Raw genomic sequence first — 19,826 nt, 5'->3', positions numbered from 1 at the left:
AACTCTCCCCCCTCCCCCCTCTGAAGAACACAAGAATAGCAACAAAACTAAAAAGACACATTGGTGCACATGTGCACTAACTCCACACACGCACAATTTGCTGACAATGGATGTGCTAAACCACACCCAGCTGGACCTGAGGTGAGGGCCCTGACCAAACCATTCTATTTTCCCAACAATGCCTGTAGTGGATTGAATTGTGTCCCCTCAAAACTCACTAAAGGGCCGGCCCGTGGCTCACTCGGGAGAGTGCGGTGCTGATAATGCCAAGGCCTCGGGTTCGGATCCCATATACGGATGGCCGGTTCGCTCACTGGCTGAGCGTGGTGCTGACAACACCAAGTCAAGGGTTAAGATCCCCTTACCGGTCATCTTTTAAAAAAAAAAAAAAAAAAAACTCACTAAAGCTTGAATTGTGTCCCTCAAGCTTTATGTATTAGAAACTGGGCTCCCACTGTGACTGTTAAGAGGGTGGGAAATCCTATCATGGTGATTGAAAGGTGGGGCCTTGAAGAGGTCATTGGATCACAGGACCCTGCAGTAGTGAAAGGCTTAAAAATGATAGTCAGGGGCATGGTTCTGAGGGTTTCAAAAGAAGGGTGAATGAGAGGTTAGTCTCTCTCTGCCCCACCATTTTTGCAATGTGATATCCTGCTGTCATTGAAGTCACCACCAAAGAAAGCCTTCACCAGACGTGTTCCCTGGACTTTGGACTTCCTAGTCTCTGAAACTGTAAGCAATAATTTTGTTTTCTTTATAAATCACCCAGTTTCAAGTATTTTCTTATAAGCAACAGAAACAGACTAATAAAATGCCATTGAATTGTACATGTTAAAATGGTTAATTTTATCTTATGTGAATTTCGCCTCAATTTTTAAAAAATGGTGGAGGCATGTTGCAAGAATTCAGGGACCAATTTGGGGAGTTCCCAATGGCCAGAGTTGGAACCATTTGAGGAATGAAATAAATAATGGTAACATAAGACTATAATTCGTAGAATAAATTAAATATCCAAGAGTCTATACTGATATAAATAATTGAATAAATAAATAAATGAGGGAGAAGGCACATCTCTTCCTTACAAAAGAATTCTAATTAATAAATGTAGAAGGAACAAGAGAATAACGTCATTAGACAAATACCATGATAACAACCATAACTATGGTTGACGAACGACAGGTGGATGCTGGAATCAGTGGACAAATGCATGGTAAGAAACGCGATATTTGCATAGTCTCTTAAGTATCTCACTGCAAGATATTTATTAATTACCAAGAGAGAAATTGCAGTAAAGAAATCCAGCAGACACCGGGTGATCGAGGCTGGCACGTCCAGCAATGAGACATGCAGGTGACATGCCTTCCCTGCTGCAATGTTACAATGCATTGAGGATACAGCATCTCTTCTGTGGTTTTTCTTGCCCAAAATGCATAGTTTCAATCTAATCAGGAGAAAACAGACAATCCCAAGTGAAGGGACATTCTACAAAATAACTGACCAGTACTCTTCAAAAGTGGAAAACTTTGGAAGTTATGGAAAATTGGGAAACACTGAGGAACTACCTCCAACTGGAGAAGATAAAGGCAACATGATAACTAAATGATGAATTTTATTAAAATTCTTCAGATGTACCCTGAAAATCGATACATGTTATTTTAAATAAATTGCACCTCAATATGATTTATTTTTTTTAAAGATGGTTAAAGTTTATACATTAAAAAAATAAGGATACCCAGAATATTTCTAAAAAAATAAAAGTAATGAAGGGGTATCAGGCCTGGCTGACGGTAAGGCATATTTCAGAGCCTAATAATTAAAACAGTATGGTTGGGGCCGGCCTGTGGCTAACTCGGCAGAGTGTGGTGCTGGTGGCACCAAGGCCACGGGTTTGGATCCCTATATAGGGATGGCTGGTTAGCTCACTTGGAGAGTGTGGTGCTGACAACACCAAGCCAAGGGTTAAGACCCCCTTACCAGTCATCTTTAAAAACAAACAAACAAACAAAAAAGACAGTGTGGTTGGTTAGAGCATAGTGTTATAACACCATGGCCAAGCGTTTGGATCCCGGTACCAGCCAGCCACCAAAAAAAACCCCCAAAAACTAAACCTAAAATAGTGTAGAACAGAGGCCAGAAACAGCCGAGTGGAATTCCAGTGTGAGAAGTTGCCTTCCTAAATCAGTGGGGAAAAGAGAGACCATTTAATAAACGAAGTTGAACCCGGAGCTTGTAGCACACTACGGAGCAAACCCCAAGTCTAGCAAAATTAAATGCAGAATAAACAGAACGATGAAAGCGCTGCATGAAAACAACGGAAAATTCCTTTTTTTTTTTTGTCTTTTTCGTGACCGTCACTCAGCCGGTGAGTGCACCGGCCAGTCCTATATAGGATCCGAACCCGCGGCGGGAGCTTCGCTGCGCTCCCAGCGCCACACTCTCCCGAGTGCGCCACGGGCTCGGCCCGGAAAATTCCTTTTTAACCTCAGAATTGGAAAGGCCTTTGTATACGGGACCCCACATCAGAAATGATCAATAAAGGGTGATAGATGTGGCCATGTGCAAATAAAGTACTTTTGCCTGACAAAGTCACTACAAGCAAAGCCAAAGACCTTGGCCCACTGGGAGCAGCATGTGCAAGTTAGATTGTCACGCAGGCTGAGCCAGCACATGAGCCAGGACAGAAAATGACAAAGACATGCAAAAAGGACAGAAAAGAAAAGGCTAAAAAAAAGTCAAAATTTATATTTTTTATTTTTTAATTTTATTTATTTATTTATTTATTTATTTATTTATTTATTGGTCTTTTTCGTGACCGGCACTCAGCCAGTGAGCACACCGGCCATTCCTATATAGGATCCGAACCCGCGGCAGGAGCGTTGCTGCGCTCCCAGCGCCGCACTCTCCCGAGTGCGCCACGGGGTCGGCCCAAAATTTATATTTTTTTAAAAAAGGCAAAATGCCTAGAACACTTCTGAAAGACAAAGGAATGAAGGGGAGCCCGACATAAGCCCCCCAGGAGGGGCGGGCTGGGCCTCTTCTGCAATCAGGGCCCCCAGAGGCAACCATCAGCGTGGTCATACACCGTGCTTCCAGCAGGTGGCGCTGTCAAATCCCATTGAAAACAATTTGCAAAATCCACCCAAATTCCCAGAGCACAGGCACCCTGACCCAGCAATTCCGACCTCAGTAACTTACGATGTGGATGTCTCTGCACACGCGCAGAAGGCGTATGTGGGAGGGTAATTTTTGCAAAAGATTGAAATCAAATCTCGTCCATCAGTGGGGTGTATCTGGTGCCTCTCTAAGGCATATCATTAAGGAAAAGCCGGCAGAGCAGAAGAGAGCATTTATTATGCTACGGCTGTGGGCACAGGGGAGATGGACTACAGCAGCCTTATCTCCTGGTGTGCATGGCTACCTGTGGGGGCGAACACACATTGTGACCTGTCTGGGCCATCACAGAGGTGTCAGGAACCTAGAGGAGAGAGACGGCTCGAGGGAGACACCTTTATAACATTGTCTTTGTGGATCAAGTCTTGTCCTGAAAAAAAATCAGATGATGAAGTATATCAGTGACAAAGACAGAAAAGTCTCATTTTCAGCAACATGGAGAATTAGATAACTTGAAAGAACTACTCAAAGAAACCACAAAAAATCTGTGTGAAATACAGAAGGCATCATTTTAAATTCCTGACTGAGCCAACACAAACTTAAGGAACGGCAACCCCAAAATGCAGAAAAGCTACTGTGAGAGAACGGGCCGAGCCCCGTGGGGACGTCCTGCAGGTGGGGCGAGAGGCAGGGTTGGGTACCCTGGGGGAATTCTGTTTTCTCTCCCTGTCTGGCAGGGCCCCAACGTTTTTGGTAGTAAATGACAAGAGAGTGAATTCTGCGCTGGCATGTGGCCGGGATGCAACTCTGTTAAGTAAAGACGTCAACAGAATTAAGACATTTAGCATAACTCTTTGCACAAAAGAAGGGGGAAATTCCAGAGCTTTGCTCTGGCTTCACAAAGAAATCACACAAGTGCCTTTCAGAGGAGAGAAGGTCACATTAGACAGTCTTTTCAGGACAAGTCGTTACTAATGACACACCCAATCGGAAGGCTGGATTTAGGGGGTGGCAGGTTCTAGGTGTGCAGAAAGCTTCTTTGTGCAAAGGGCACGTCCAAGAGCAGTTTAATAACATCAGAAGAGCGGATGAGAGAGCGTCGCCCAATTCCACACACTGCCTGGAGAGGAGGAGGGACCCCCAGCACTCTCCACACCTGCCACCTGGCGGTGTGGACAAGCAGGGCTTCTCATTCCAGCAGCTGGTTGCTAAGAAGGGCCAGAGGCCGGGGCTTCCTGGTCAACCTTCTGGAAAGATGGGCCTGCAGAGGTCAAACCCGCCAAGAATTCGGGAAGGGGCCGAGCAGAACTTGTGCATGTGCTCCTGAAATGCACTTCCCAGCTGAGGAACAGAAGAGAGGACACCACACCGGCCACAGGAACACGAACCCTGCAGGTGTTTTTATGCCAGTGCATTTGAAAACTTAAACAAAATGGAAAGTCTCCTAGGAAGCCTGAATAGACTTAAGGCATCAATGTGGCCTGAGATGCTATGGGCAGGGGCTGGGCTGGCCAGGGCCAGCAGAGCTGATGATGCCCTGACCCCGGCCCCCATGCTGACCTGTATGGCCCGACCCTGCCCTGCCTTCGTGACAAGCCTCAGAGCCACTGGCTACCTAGGGACGTTCATATCATACATGCGTAGAGACAGCCAGACAGAGCTGGGTGACCTTCGGCACATGTCCTCCCGCGGATCCTTGGGAACAATGTGAGCAGATTCTGCTCTGAACCCCACTCTTTTCACTCAATTGAATGCATTTTAGGCAGAAGCTGCCATCTCACCAAGGCTTGTCCTAAGGGGTGTTGGGAAAAGAAGAGCTTCAGAGAGGGGCTAGGAGAGGCCCCCCACTCCCTCTGCTGGATCTTGGGGCACCAGAAGTCACCCATATGGGACCTGGCTCTACTGCCCAGCCTTATGGGCCCTCTGATCCTGTTTCCCTCTCTGCGCTAGGCAGCACCAGCCTGCTCACTGAGCAGCGATCACGCAGCCCTTTGGGTCCCATTGCTACCCGCGCTCCCGCCAGCTCTCAGCTCATCCACACTGAGGAGTCAAGGGGACAGGTCCCAGGCACAGGCTCCTTTCCTAAGTGGAAAATGTCTGAGCACCTGAAGTCCACGAAGTGCTGTGTTCCAGCCCACCCAGGTCTGATGGAGCCACCAGAGACTTGGAGAAGCTGCCCAAAGCCCACTGCTCAGAGAGGGGTTGCCAGCCTTCCTCAAGGGGACCCTGGAAGTGGGGCCCTTTCCATCCTGGTTCTGCAGGTGAGAAAATAAAGGCCAGAATGGTGGGGCAGTGGTGTCCTGCCTGTTGACCACACTGCCCTGGAGACAGGCTTCAAAATGCATCTATGTGCTCAGGGAATGTGGAAGCAAGTTCCTCAGGGCTGGGTGTGCCTGCCTCCCCCGCCTCACCAGCCTCACCAGGACAGCAGCAAAAACAAAGGGCGGCTGGTCAGGTGGGGGAAGGCTCCAGCTGGCACAGCTTCAGCAGCATTGCTCAGCTCCAGGGGTGGTTGTCATCGTAAGAGGCGCAGCTACTGCTGGATTGAGGCAGTGGGCGGTTGCTCAGAAGTATCCTCTCTACTCCCCTTGATGGCCCTGGAGGGATGGAGCTCCTCCTGGCCTTTGCAGCTCCCAGACCCAGGGCCGTGGGGCCAGATCCCCTCAGCTTCATGCCTCGCACCCAAGATGCCTGCTGCAGGTGCCCATTGGGGCGGGGCACGAGGGAGCCCTGGAAGCCTTCTCGCCCCCCACCTCGGGCCACAGATATGCTGGGGCCACAGCACCCTCTGGGTCAGGGCTGAGGCACCTGCAGGATACTGGCCCCACATTCTGCACATACAGAGAGAGGCCAAGGACAGCATTTGAGGAAGATCGCCCCAAAGAGGGGCTCTTGGGCTTTACTTCCACATATCAGTCCATCTCTGTTGCTTATAACAAAATACCTGAAACTGGGTAATTTATAAAGAAAAGAAATTTAGGGCCGGCCCGTGGCTCACTCGGGAGAGTGCGGTGCTGATAACACCAAGGCCCCGGGTTCGGATCCCATATACGGATGGCCGGTTCGCTCACTGGCTGAGTGTGGTGCTGACAACACCCAGTCAAGAGTTAAGATCCCCTTACCGGTCATCTTTAAAAAAAAAAAGAAAGAAAAAAAAAAGAAAAGAAATTTATTCTCACAGTTTCAGAGGCTGGGAAGTCCAAAGTCCAGGGAACACACCTGGTGAGGGCCTTGTTGGTGGCTCTACAGCAACGCAGGGTGTCACATGGGGACGGCAGGAGCAGAGAGAGACTCTCACACGCTGTCCTTTTAAAGCCCTCAGAACCAGGCCACACCCACCATTAAACCATCCATGGATCAAGCCATTTACTAGGGCACGGTCCTCACAATCTAATCACCTCCCATAGACCCTCCTTTCAATGACCATAATAGGATTTCCCATCCTCTTAACACTGTCACAGTGGGGATTAAGTTTCTAATACATGGACTTTGAGGGACATAATTCAATCCATAGCACGCTACTTCAGGCAAACGCTTTGCCTGGTGCTCAAAGCCTAAGATCTGTTGAGAATGGAGCACCCCACTAAAGGCCACCATCTTCTTCCGCGTTGGGCCCCAGTGCCTCCTCACCAGGAAAGTCACCGATGTGAGGTCCACCCCTCCTTCTCTGCCAGGGACTCTGTCCCTCCCTGGTCCTTTGCGGGAATGACCAAAGGTTGGCAGTGGGCTCGAGGGGACCACACATTTCTGAAAGAGAAAGAAACCATTGCAGCAGGAGAAATGGGAGACACAAGGGTTGGGGTGGGGAAGGGTATTTCAGAATAAGGTGTCTCCCAGGAGCGCCGAGGGAGATGTGTGTGCAGGGACACAGCACAGGTGCCCAGCCCCAGCTGAGCGCCAACCGGGGTGGAGGGTCTAGGGCTGTGGGGCTATGGAGCTGTGGGAAGTGGGCAGCTGCTGCCCTGGGACCCCCTGGCTCTTTACACACAATTTTAGCATCAGAGCCATTCCCCACATCCCTATGTCCCTACATGCTCTGGGTCCCAGCAAGGCCAGTGCCAGCCACAAGCCTCTCTTGGGACCCTGGCCAGGGGACAATCTCTTCCAGAAGGTCCCCCTCCCCCACCAAAGTCTCCATTGTCGCTGCAGACTGGTCCTGCCTTCCCCAGCTGGGCAGAAGTGTTCCCAACCTATCCTGGAGCCTGGGCAGGTGACAAGAAGGATGGTCCCCAGAGGGTAGCCTGCCTAAGGGACCAGGCAGCTTCTCGGCTACAGTGAGGGCCGAGCCCACTTCCTTTGCTTCATTGGCCCACAGACATTGGGTGGGAAGCAGGGCTTCCTCTCATCTGCCCTTCACCATCCTGCTGCAGCTGAGGGTCCTTGCATGGTGACGCCTGGGGCACAGCCCTCCCTCCCCTGCCTGCCTGCTCCCGTCCCCTCTTTGCCCGAAACTGGAAAGATGTCATGGACAAAAGATGCATCCAGGTAGGGGGACAGCAGAGCCCTCGGCCTCATGGCCAGCCCCGATGCAGTGGGGAGAGGGCAGCATTCCCCCAGGCAGCCGCCCTAGGAGCTGCCATGACCAGGAAAAGCTCAACACTGGTGAGCCCCCAGCCCCAGAACAGGCCCAGGGCACGGACAAAGACGGACTCCCGGGGGAGGCCTCTGGTTGGGTCTAATTGGATTTCTACCTGACTGGCTGAGCTGAGCCATCAACAGCTCCTCCTGTTTCCGTCTGACTCTTCTCCCTGGAGTGGGCTGACAGGTTGGTCACCCAGCTGTCCTCATGCCCAGAGATGCCGTGGTAGTGAAGGGTCTCTCCTGCCCCACTGCACTGTCACCCAGGCCCCTGTTCTGCCTGTGCTCCTGCCCCTGGGACAGAGGGGCTGCAGGAGCCCCAGACTTCCCCCAGAAGCCAATGTGAGCAGGCTGGCCGAAGCCCAGGGGAGTTCTGGACAAAGACTTGGGGGTCCCCTGGGTCTCCGTCACTTTCTGCTTCCCTGGGTGAGCTCTTGAGTGCCCTCACAAAGCTGGGGCAAGAGCAGAGCCCAGCGCCTGCCCTAAGGGGAAGGGGGAAGCTGGGGCAGTTGCAGAGACTGCCCTACTAAAGCCTCTAGCCCCCAACTCTTCCCCGCCAGGCACAGACCCCGCCCAGAGTCCCAACAGGCTGGAGAAGCCTGGTGTTGGGATCAGGGCCCTCCATGCCACGTGAAGGACAAAGGGCACTGTGACTGGGTGGGGGCTTCTGACTCTTGACCTCAGTGTCTGGTAGAGCCCTTAAGATCTGGCGCTGACCTGGATTTTTTCAGGATGACCAGAAGTTAGTGACCCTGTGGAGGGGGGCTCCATGCGTGTTGGGGGCCATGGCTGCCCAACCCTCAGGGACCCAGGACTCAGTGAGCATTGCAGCCCACCCCATCCCTTTTCTTTCCCCCAGGTGAGGAGCCCCTGGAAGGCGGCACAGGAATTCAAGATCCACAGGGCAGTTGCCAGAGACCCCTCCACCTCCCCACCCAGGGCAGCCCCTCAGATGGAGTCATGCTCCCCTGCACTGAGGCTCCTGCTTCCTGTGCAGTCAGGGCAGGCAGGTCTGGCCAGGTGTGCCCTGGAGGGGTGTCCTGAGCGCTGGGTGATCTGCACAGGATGTGATGAAGGGGACAGTGCACTGGGTGGGCTGGGGGGGGGGGTTGTTCCCTTCGTCCAGACCTAACCCTTTCCCTGAGCCGTCCAGGGGGAAACGACGAGGAAGAGAAGGTGGGTCGGTGCCGTCGCCGCCCCTTCTGCGTGCGGAGAGAGTAGCGTTTCCACCAGACCAAATCTCACCCCTCAGGCTTAACCTCCCGGGCGGGCGGGCGCCGTCTGTCCCTAAGGAGCCGCAGCCCTGGGCACGAGGGGCGAAGCTGCGTCCTCGCCCCGACGAGATCGGCTCGGGCTGGCACCCTTTCCTTGCCGGTCCCCACCGCGGGTCCGGGACGGACGCTGCGCATCCCAGGCCGCCGCCCGCTCCTTCCCCCATCCGGAGTCACGGAGGCCCCGACCGCCCCGGCCCAGGCCCCCCTCGAGGCGACACGGACCCGGAGGCGGCGGCGGCCCCTCCCTCGGCGGCGAGAGGCGCCCCAGCCCCGCGGCCCGGCGGCCCGGCGAGGGTTAAGCGGGGCGGCCCCGCCTCCGCCGCCGCGCCGGTCCGAGCGCGCACGGGGCGCGGGGCGGGTCGGAGCGGGCGCGGCGGAGGGCGCGGCGCGCCGGGGAGAGGGGAGCGGGGAGCGGGGGAGCGGCGGCGGCCCGCGTGACCCTCGCCGCGCCCGGCCCCGCCGCAGGATGCGCGCCCCGCCGCTGCCGCCGCTGCTGCTGCCGCTGCTGCTGCTGGCCGCCCGCGCGCCGCCGCCCCGCGCCGCGGCCGCCCCGACGCCGCCGGGCTGGGAGCCGGCCGCCGACGCGCCCTGGTGCCCCTACAAGGAGCTGCCCGAGGGCGCCGAGGCGGGCGGCGGGCGCTTGTGCTTCCGCAGCCCCGCGCACGGCTTCCGCTGCCAGGCGCCGGCCTGCGCGGCGCACGCCTCGGCCGGCCGCTCGCTGCGCGCCAGCGTCCTGCGCAACCGCAGTGTGCTCCTGCAGTGGCGCCTGGCGCCCGCCGACGCGCGCCGCGTGCGCGCCTTCGCGCTCAACTGCTCGTGGCGCGGCGCCTACACGCGCTTCCCGTGCCAGCGCGTGCTGCTCGGCGCCGCCTGCCGCGACTACCTGGTGCCCGCCGTGCACGACAGCGTGCGCTACCGCCTGTGCCTGCAGCCGCTGCGCGCCGCCGCCGCCGCCGCCGCGCAGGAGCCCGGCGAGTGCGTGGAGTTCGTCGCGGAGCCGGCCGGCCTGCAGGAGATCGTGGTGGCCATGACGGCGGTGGGCGGCTCCATCTGCGTCATGCTCGTGGTCATCTGCCTGCTGGTGGCCTACATCACCGAGAACCTCATGCACCCGGCCTTCGGGCGCCCCGGCCTGCGCCGGCAGCCCTGACGCGCGGGCGGCTGCGCGCCTCCGCCGGGGACCCAGGCCCTCCGCCCGCTGTCCTCTCCTCGTTCCTGCTCCCGCCTTAGGATCCCCACGGAGGGCCCGCCGGAGACGAATAGGAGACCGGCCGGCGCGCGCCGGGAACTCGGCATCGTCACACGACCTTCCCAGCTGGGCGTCCTTCTCTCAGGCTCCGGCTTGGGACCGGCCCTTGGGCCTAGGCCGTCGATGCCAGCTGCGTCCAGGGTTCTCCCGCTTTCCAGGGCCCTATATAGAGTCGGCCAGGACATATAGCCCTTTCCAGCAAGAGCCATTGACACCCCTGGGTCATCACCCTGAGACTCCATCCCGTGCCAACTTGTCAAAGCCAGGTCATTGCTTGGTCACTGTGTGCTTTGCAGGTCCTGGGGACGGCCCCTTGGAGCCTGTCCTACTCCCGCCCTACCCCAGTGGGCTTAGGTCAGCTTGTGCCTTAGTATCTTGGGCCTACTGCAGGAGCCAGCCACCCGTCCCCCTGCTGTCTGGGGGTCTGTGGCCCTGAGACCGGCCGGCTTGTGTGTGCTTCTAGTCAAGTCCCTCTGGGGACACCTCTCCCCCGCCCAAAAGCTTTGCAGGAGTGTAGGGCGAGAATAAGCAGTGTCGTGTGTTTTCCTGTGTGGGTGTCTGACAGGCCCAGCGTCCAGCTGCTGCGTCCAGGGGTGAGTGTCCTCTGCCTTGGGGAGGCTGGGGGTTCTCCAGGGCCAGACCCACTCTCCTTTCCTTTTGTGAGTGCTGCTTCTGACTAGAACCTTCTGTGGGGAGTGGGGGCAGGTGGCTTGGGGGACAGCATTGGACCCCGAGGGCATGGTAGATGCCAGCCTCCCCCAGCCGGACCTTCCGTTGCAGTCTAGATGCCAAGCCTCGTCCAACCCCGGGGACCTCAGTAGCCATGGTGTGACCGACAGCACTACCCTCAACCCTTTGCATGCTCGGGGGTTGGGAGCCCAGGATCTGGTGTCGGTAGTGCTGCCCACTCACCCACTGTGGACTGAAGGCTGGCCTTGCCCACCACCAGGCAGACCCGAGCACCCTGGCCAAGGTTGTTTCCTGCAACGCCACCTAGTGATGTTGGGTATCTGGAGACAGTGGCACTGCCTGGCTCTGACCACCTGAATTTGGCCCTGCCAGCTCCTGGTCACTGTGGCTAACCTTCCTTCCACCCCAGCAACCACCAGCGACCCGGGCCCTGCTGGTGCCCCCGCAGCACTTACACCCTACCTCTCTGTGTCTTAGCTCTGCCCGCCTCCGCGTGGCGCGGGTCAGGTGTGAACCTGGCACCGATGTTTAAATGTCCATTGTTCTCAGACCAGAAATGCTGTCTTGTGTGTTTATTTGGGAAGTAGGATGGAATGGTGCAGGGTTGGGGTAAGGAAGAGGTGAACCCCCCCTTCTCCCCAGCTCCTCCTAGGTCCTGGAGCATCAGCCCAATTGGTGGCCCTGAGCAACACCAGGGCTGGCCCCAAGTAGGGGCACAGGCACATGGCCCTTGAAGGTTCTGACAGGAGGACAGCAGGGGGTCCTACTGCTTGTCCACCCTCAGACCTTGGGAAAGCATCTCTTCCTGGGCCAGCTGTGTGGGGCGGGAGTTGGGGAGGCGGCACCTGCTGCAGTTAGAAATAGCCTCGTCGTCTCATGGGTGACCTACTTGAGCTGTGACAAGCAGCAGTTAGGCAGCTCCAGGAGAGGGCCTGCTCCCCAGCCTGGGGCCTCCCTGTGCAGTGCTAGAGGTGGGGGCTGGGCAGCGATGGACAGATGAGTCTGGCACTCATGTGTGCCCTGTACAGAACACCACCCGCCTCCCCACCTGGGCTGTCCTTGAGACACCCCGGTAAGGAAGTGACCTCAGAGAAGCAAAAGCGGTTGGGGGGGGGGGATGTGGTGAGCCAGGCTCTGGGGAGTGACTCATCCTGGGGGAGGGGCATGCAGCCATGTGTCTAGACAGTGGGTGCAGGAGCAGGAGGGGGTTCCAGTTCCCTCTGCCTCTCATTCTGGCTCCCTGGGGGGCCCGGGCCGTCTGGAAAGTGTGTTCCCAGGGAGCACCTGGCCGCATCCCGTCCTGGGTGCCTCAGCATCCAGCCTCTGGCTCCTTGGCCACTGTCAGGTTCCAGGGCTGGGGTTACATGGCCCCTCGTGGAGCTGCTATGAAGTTGTATGAGGCCTCCCCTGGCCCTAGACCTGATTTGGACTTCTGATTGTGGGCTTGGGCTCATGGCAGCAAAAGCCATAGGCCTGTGCCAATATATATATATATATTTTTTTGGCAGCTGGCTGGTATGGGGATCTGAACCCTTGACCTTGGTGTTATGACACTGCATTCTAACCAGCTGAGCTACCCGGCCAGTCCAGGCCTGTCCCAATTTTGAGGGGCTTCTCAGAGGCCGGAATGTAGCTCTGGGCTTGCAGAGATGTGGCTGGAGCAGCGTGGGGACGGGCTGGAGCTGGTGTCTAGGCCAATGACGATGGTTTCTGAGCTCACCATTCCCACAAACTGCTCCTTCCCCAGATGGCTGCCTTTTGGCCTGGCATCACCACCCTCCATCCTCCCGGGGGCACAGGGACATCCTGGCACCCTTCTCCCCCTGTCCACTTGAAAGGCTGACAGTGCACCTTCAAGGCTCATCCAGAACGTTCCCGTTCCCTCCTCCAGCCCCACCACCTCCTGCAGTAGTAGCCTCTCTCTCCCATGGTGCTCTGCTGTCCTTTCCACGGCTCCTGCCTCTGTGTGGTCCAGGCCGGAGTGGAGTGGGTGGGTCAGTGTGTTGGTCTCCTAGTAACACCTTGATGGCTGCCCTCTGCCCTGGAGGAGAAGTCCAGATGGTTCCATTTGGTGCCTGAAGTTTTTTTTTCTTGGCGGCTGGCCAGTGCAGGGATTGAACCCTGGACCTTGGTGTTATCAGCACGACGCTCTATGAAGTATTCAAGCTTATACTTTTCCAACATGGAGTGGGAGTAATCTTTGATTCTGCAACACTGTTGGCTACCTGGGCTGTCATCCTGACTGCCTTTTAAGAGCCGTGCAGCCTGTCAGTGCCTCAGTTTGCTCATCTGTAAAATGGAAACGGTAATAGGACCCAACTCACAGACCAGCGGGGTGGAGATGAATAAATCGTAGCTATTGACATTACTGTCCATGCCACGGCTTGAACTGCCCTCTGGGCCAACACCCCAGAGCTGCGTCCCCAGACTAACCCTGCTCCAGACTTGTGGCCCTTCTTGAAATGTCCATTGTGATTGCTCAGGGCATCTTAACCCTTCTGTGTTCAGGACAAGACCCCTGACCTCCCTGCCCACCTCCTGAGCCTGATCCACAGCACGTCCTATCTTGGCCAACAGGAAGGGTGCTCTGTGAGGTGAAGGCGCCCACGTGCCCAGCCATGGCTCACTCTCCCGTTCCACCAGGCTGGTAGTGGGGCTCCAGGCTGCCTACAAGGAGCATGCCACCGGGCTGCTGAGCTGGGAAGGGCCAGCAGGCAGAGACAAACAGAGGGATATAGGGGTTGTGGGGCTGGTATCTCCCTTGTGATCTTAGGATTGGGGGTCAGGACTGTTGAATTTGGTCTTTAGGAATAGCCAGAGTTGCTGCTGGGAACCTTGGCCTGGGAAGCGAGACATCTGGCCACTTCAGCTGGAGTCTAGAGAGAGCCCTGGGTTCCTGACACTCCCTCCAACCTTGGCCATATCTCTCTGGGTACTGGAGGTGAGCCCTCAGCCGGGGAGTGATGCAGCCATGCAGGAGGGGAGGCAGGTTCCACCCCAGGAGGGTTGGAGGATCAGCCGGCTACCCCACCCCCCGTGCGCTCTAGGCAGGCCTGCGTATCCCTGCCCCGGGTCTGCTCCTCCAGCTCCTTCAGGAATCGCTGCTGTTTCTAAGTTGTGTCAGATTTCCTCCCCCAAGTCCTCATTCCCCCAATCGTCTCATTTAAAAAGGTTTTCCTTTCGGATGCAGGCTATTTCATAACTTCTATCATTTTCCTAACTCCTGTTAGCTTTTTGCAAGATATCTGGTTAAAATGTTCATCTGTTTTCTGGGCTCCCTTCTTTGTTGGATGTTACTATGTGTGTTATTCTTTTTTTCTTACAGGAAATCTCTGTGGGATTCAATCACTACCCTCCTGTGTTGGTCACATTTGTCGCAGGTGGGCTTTCCTGTGCTCTTGGGTGGGGACTGGGTGGGTCTGGGAAGCTTCCTTCACTTCCCAGCTCCAAGGAGCCCCTCTGCTGTTGTCACTAAGTGCTAACACTTAGTCCTCCTCCCCAACTTTTATCTGGCCCTTCTCTTTCCTTTGCCCCTGGTGACTCTCTCCTGCTCAATTTGTTTTCATTTTTTCGTTTCCATCTTTTTATTAAGAGGTACATAACACACTGCGTAACCTTCTACAGGACTTACTTTTCATCAGTCATGAAAATGCTTCCCTAACCGATGTTCTCCAAACCCTTTGACACACAGGAACTCCAGCAATGCGCCTGTCTCTCTCCATCAAACTCCACTGATGCGGACAACGGGCAGCCCTTTTTCCCTTGTCCCCGTTTGTGAACCTGTGGATGTACGCCGTGGCCACTCCTAGGATAAGCAAGCACGCGCCCATCGCGGCCTCTCCGGGGCGAATCTCCACACAGTTACCTGGGCCAACACCCTAAAGGTGAACAGATTTGGCTTCTTTCCCAGAAAGCCCCATGGGAGCCCGCCAGCGGGGCCGTGTCACGTCTGTCTCTATGCTGCTCAGTTTGGACTCGAGTCCAGTGGCTTCTTCCCATACCCAGTCCCTCCCTCCCCTCATAGGCTACCGCACTAGGATACATCTGGGTTTTGTTTAAATTTTTATTTTTATTTTTTTCTTTATCATTATACCATGTAAACATTTTTCGTGGCCTTTTACCAATTTCTCCCTAAGCCTCCCTCCCCCTCCCACTGTTTTTTATTTTATTTATTTTTATTTTTAATTTCTTTTTTCTGACTGGTAAGGGGATCGCAACCCTCGGCGTGGTGTGGACCACGCTCAGCCAGTGAGCGCACCGGCCATCTCCATATTGGATCTGAACCGGCGGCCTTGGCGCTACCAGCACTGCACTCTCCCGAGTGAGCCACGGGGCCGGCCCTCCCACTGTTTTTTAATTTACCTCAAAATCATGCTATTCACCTACTACTTTTTACCTTTCTTTTTTCTCAAAACCGTGTTTTTGGGGCATGTCCACGTAGCTGTGCATACAGGTATCTTGTCCTTCCGTGCACTGGGCACCGTTTGTGTCTGCACCCACTGCACTTTCTTGTCCTCACCCCTGGGAGGGATGTGCCGTCAGCTGCAGGACTCACCACTATGTTGTGATGAATATCCTCACACATGCCCCTCAGGTACCTGAGCAAAACTTTCTCTAGGTGAAGGATGGATGGGTTTTAGGGGTATGCATGCTCAATCCCACCCATATCGTCAGTTTGTTCTCAATGGCTAAAGCATTCAGTACTCCTACTAGCAGAGCAGGTGGGTTCTTATTTCCTCAAATTCTCACTAACATTGTGTATTATCCAGTTTTCTAGATTTTGCCAATCTGGTAGCCGTACAGTGGTGACCCATTTTTCTTTGAATTTGCTTTCCTCTGATTACTGGAGAGGTTGTGCAGTACTCAACATTCCTATTAGCCATTCTAATTGCTCCTTGCAAGAACTGCTTGCAAATATTCTTTGTACATTTTCCACTGCAATGACTTTTTCTTCTTAATTTTCAAGAGGTCCATGAATATTCTAGAGCAGCACTGTCCAACAGAACTTTCTTTTTTTTTTTTTTTTTTTAAAAAGATGACCGATAAGGGGATCTTAACCCTTGACTTGGTGTTGTCAGCACCACGCTCAGCCAGTGAGCGAACCGGCCATCCGTATATGGGATCCGAACCCGGGGCCTTGGTGTTATCAGCACCGCACTCTCCCGAGTGAGCCACGGGCCGGCCCAATAGATTACTTTTTTTTTTTTTTTTTTTTTTGTCTTTTTCGTGACCGGTACTCAGCCAGTGAGTGCACCGGCCATTCCTATATAGGATCCGAACCCGTGGCGGGAGCGTTGCTGCGCTCCCAGCACTGCACTCATCTGAGTGTGCCACGGGCTCGGCCCTCAACAGAACTTTCTGAAGTTATGGAAAGTTTCTATATCTGTGCTGTCCAATATGGTAGCTGTAGTAAGTTTCCTGGAGCTACTGTAACAAATTACCAAAAACTGCATGGCTAAAACAACAGAAATTTGTCCTCTCACTGTTCTGGAGTCTGAAATGAAGGTGTCGGCAAGGCTGGTTCCTTCTGGAAGCTCCCAGAGTCTTCTCTGTGCCTCTCTCCAGCTCCTGCTGGCTGCTGGTGATCCTCAGCAATCCTTGGGTGGTGGATGCGTCTCTCCCATCTCTGCCTCTACGGTCACATGGTGTTCTGTGTGCTTCTGTGTTCAGATCCCCTTCTCCTTTCTTTTACAAAGGCGACTGTAATACAGGAAAAAACTAAAGTGCTGGTATTTTTATTATTCTCTCACTCAACAGTCAACACTCTGACCCCAGATGACTTTTCACTCATGTGAAAGTGATACCCATTTGGTAGAAGCTGTACTCTGAGTTCCCACACAACCATTTAGTTTCATTTTCAGTACAGTATTCAATAAACTACATGAAATATTCAACATGTTATGATGAAGTAGGCTTTGTGTTAGATGATTCTGCCCAACTGTAGGCTACTGTAAGTGTTCTGAGCATGTTTAAGGTAGGCTAGGCTAAGCTATGATGTTTGGTAGGTTAGGTGTTCAAGGAAAGCAAAATATTTCAGCCCAAAATATACTACTTTGACATATCTCAAGATGGCTATTCAGAGGGACTGGAAACAAAAGAATAGCTAAAAAGCTGCCTTTTGTGAGGGAGGTTTGCATCAGTAGAGAAAAATCTGTATTGGTGAAATAAACAGCCAGGCTTCCTCTGAGGCCCCTCTCCCCTTGTCCACCACCCGTTCTTTCTGAGGGCAGCTCCCAGACCACCTGCGATACTGTCATCTGCATAACAAGGCAGCCCTTGCTTGACTGCTCTCCTGCCTTCACCTGTGACACTGCCTCCCCTGAATCCAGACAAACTTGGCCCAGTATTCATGCCCACACCCCCACCTCCCCTGAGAAGAAGAGTGCTGGAGCTCCTGACCCCCTGGGCTATCAGCAGGCACTGTCCTGCAATTCCCCCACTCACGGCTGTGCTATGAACGTTAACATAAAATTTGTCATGCCTTTTCTCCCACTGATCTGCCTTTTGTCAGTTGATTTTCAGTAAACCTTCAGGGGGTGAAGGGTGAATTTAATACACACTTTTGGTCCCTAAATTCTATTAAATGCATTTTTGACATGATACTTTCCACTTACCATGGGTTTATTGAGACGTAACCCCATCCTAAGTAGAGGAACATCAGTGTATATATGAGGGGTCTTCAAAAAGTAAATCCTCCCAAGGAAGGATTTGTATTATCTTTTAATTCGATTTTTTTCAGTTACTTTTTGTTTTGGTGGCTGGCTGGTGCAGGGATCTGAGCCCTTGACCGTGGTGCTACAACCCTGTGCTCTGGCCGGCTGAACCACCCACCAGCTACCACTCACTTTCTTTTGTTGTTTTTCTATTTTAAAATTTCTTTTAAAATTAAAAAATTTTTTTGTTTGCTTTTTTTATTTGTTTTTTTCTTTCCCATTTGCTTTCTGAAATACCCTCATATATATATATAATATATATATTATATATTATATATATATCTTGAAACTCAATAATAACACAATGATAAAAACCCAAAAGATATGAACACCAAAGATGATGTAGAGATGGCAAATAAGCACAAGAAAATACGCTCAATTTCATTGGTCATTAGGTAGATACAAATTATAACCGCATTGATATACCACCGACATTATCCATTCAAATGTCTAAGATTAAAATGATTAGCCACACCGAGTGCTGGCAAGGATGTACAGCAACGCGGCTCTCACACACTGCTAGTGGGAATGTAAAATAGCACATCCAGCTTGGAAAACAGTCCTGCATTTTCCTAAAAAGTAAAATGTACACATAAACATACGACCCAACCATTCCCCTCCAAGGTACTAACCCATGAGAACTGAAAGCAGGCCTACTTAACAAAACTCGCACATGATCTTTACAGCAGCTTCATCTGTAATAACACACTGGAAACAACCCGATTGTTCGTCAGCAGGCGAGTGCATGAAAACAGTGTGGTATACCCTGCATTCGAACACAGCTCGCCAATAAAAATGAACCAACTATTGATGCGTACAGCATCAGGGATAAGCCTCAAAATAATTATGCTGAATAACAAAAGCCAGACAAAAAGTACATACTATGATTCCATTTGTATATAATTCTAGAAAATGCCAACTAGTCTGTAGTACCAGGAAGCACATCAGTGATTGCCTGGGGAGGAGTATGGGGAGCAGATGGAAGGGTACAGGGGAAGACTTAGAGAGGCATGAAGAAATTTCTGAGGGTGATAGTTTCATTGTTCTGTTACAACTGGTTCACAGGTGTATCGATGTTTCAAAACTTGTCAAATTGAACACTTTAAATATGTGTGGTTTGTTACATGTTAATTATACCTCATTAAAGCTGTTAAAATTGTCCTAGCTATTTATGGACTGACTTTATTTTAACATCTTTCAGATTGTTCTATTTTTTCAAGCTCTTAAGGAATCACTTATCCTATTTGTCCAATACAGTTTACCAAACTACCCTCATGGCAGCTCCTTGAGTTTTTCAATCTTTTACTGGGAGCACATGGTCACAGAGGTTGTTTGTCCCATGGGAAGGCCAGATGCCATGGGTTGTGGAAGAATCCTAAAAGAAAGCCTGGCCTTGTTTGTGCCTGGGCCTTGGGGATTCTAATGGTTTTAGATGAGTTATATTTTTTACTGTTATTTCAGTTTGGGGTTCCCACACCATGAGTAAAGTTTCAAGTTGGACCTCAAACAGAAGTGGCAAGAGAAGTTCCTACTCTACCCAAGTCTTGGTAGCATGAGCTCCATGCACAGGGGGCTGTAGTAGCACCACATAGCTCCTTCCCCCTCGTGGGTCTCATCTATGAGCACTCGGTGAGTGCCTCCACAGGGACAACAGTCCTAAATATGTTGGACGTAAGGCAACGAAGCCATCATGGATGGAGATGGAGGGCCTAGCCCTTTAGAACTCAGAGTCTATGAATGGGTTGGGGCAGAGGAGCACAGAGCACTAAAGAGAACATTCAGAGCCACAAAAGCAAGTCAAATATGGTGTCCGGAGCAGACAGGACAGTACAGAAAAGGGGAGAGAGGGAGGAAGTTTTCTTGAAGGAAGTGACATATGAGTCTCAATGAGCGACTAAGACTTGGCTGGGCAAAACAAGGCAGGAGGAGATGGAGTGTCTAAGAAGGAATCTTGACATGCGGGGACACCATATGCAGAGGTTAAAAAAAAAAGCATAGGACACTCAGTGTTCACTTGCTGGGCCATTAAGTTCTGGACAAGCAGTAGGAAGAGGTGAGGTAGCAGAGGCTGGTGCTGTCAGACCCTAACGCCTTTAATTCAGGTTAAGGTGCTCTGAGCACATGGGGGAAGTCAAGGAGGGGCTGTGTTTTAAAAATAAGAATAGCTCCATTATTTGCTGTGAATGTAAAAGAAAAAGCGTTCCTCATCAA

General features: G+C 52.8%; 1 protein-coding gene and 1 long non-coding RNA gene across 4 annotated transcripts; one reads left to right on the top strand and one right to left on the bottom strand.

Moving 5' to 3' along the window:
• Nucleotides 1-3,331: 3,331 nt before the first annotated feature.
• Nucleotides 3,332-6,804, bottom strand: LOC134383437 (uncharacterized). Its single transcript, XR_010024181.1, has 3 exons — nucleotides 6,742-6,804; nucleotides 6,291-6,354; nucleotides 3,332-3,541 (listed from the first exon to the last, which is right to left on the bottom strand). It is a non-coding gene; the product is annotated as an uncharacterized LOC134383437 (long non-coding RNA).
• Nucleotides 6,805-9,332: 2,528 nt separating this feature from the next.
• Nucleotides 9,333-15,926, top strand: FNDC10 (fibronectin type III domain containing 10). Of its 3 annotated transcripts, XM_063104477.1 has the most exons (4): nucleotides 9,430-10,805; nucleotides 13,711-13,843; nucleotides 14,228-14,282; nucleotides 14,594-15,926. In XM_063104477.1, the coding sequence occupies exon 1, from the start codon at nucleotides 9,430-9,432 to the stop codon at nucleotides 10,111-10,113; it is 684 nt and encodes a 227-aa protein (XP_062960547.1). In that variant the 3' UTR covers nucleotides 10,114-10,805; nucleotides 13,711-13,843; nucleotides 14,228-14,282; nucleotides 14,594-15,926. The 3 variants fall into 3 exon arrangements, with proteins under 3 accessions (XP_062960549.1, XP_062960547.1, XP_062960548.1); XM_063104478.1 differs by lacking the exon at nucleotides 13,711-13,843; XM_063104479.1 differs by lacking the exons at nucleotides 13,711-13,843; nucleotides 14,228-14,282; nucleotides 14,594-15,926 and adding an exon at nucleotides 11,162-11,459 and having other exon boundaries at nucleotides 9,333-10,805.
• The last annotated feature ends 3,900 nt before the right edge of the window (nucleotides 15,927-19,826 follow it).

This window comes from Cynocephalus volans, chromosome 8 (genome assembly GCF_027409185.1).
Source record: "Cynocephalus volans isolate mCynVol1 chromosome 8, mCynVol1.pri, whole genome shotgun sequence".
Classification (NCBI taxonomy): domain Eukaryota; kingdom Metazoa; phylum Chordata; class Mammalia; order Dermoptera; family Cynocephalidae; genus Cynocephalus; species Cynocephalus volans.
This window is presented reverse-complemented; position numbering and strand designations above follow the sequence as displayed.

Excerpts from the sequence above, each read along its gene's own strand:
- FNDC10 (XM_063104478.1), top strand. The coding sequence starts at position 9,430 with ATGCGCGCCCCGCCGCTGCCGCCGCTGCTGCTGCCGCTGCTGCTGCTG.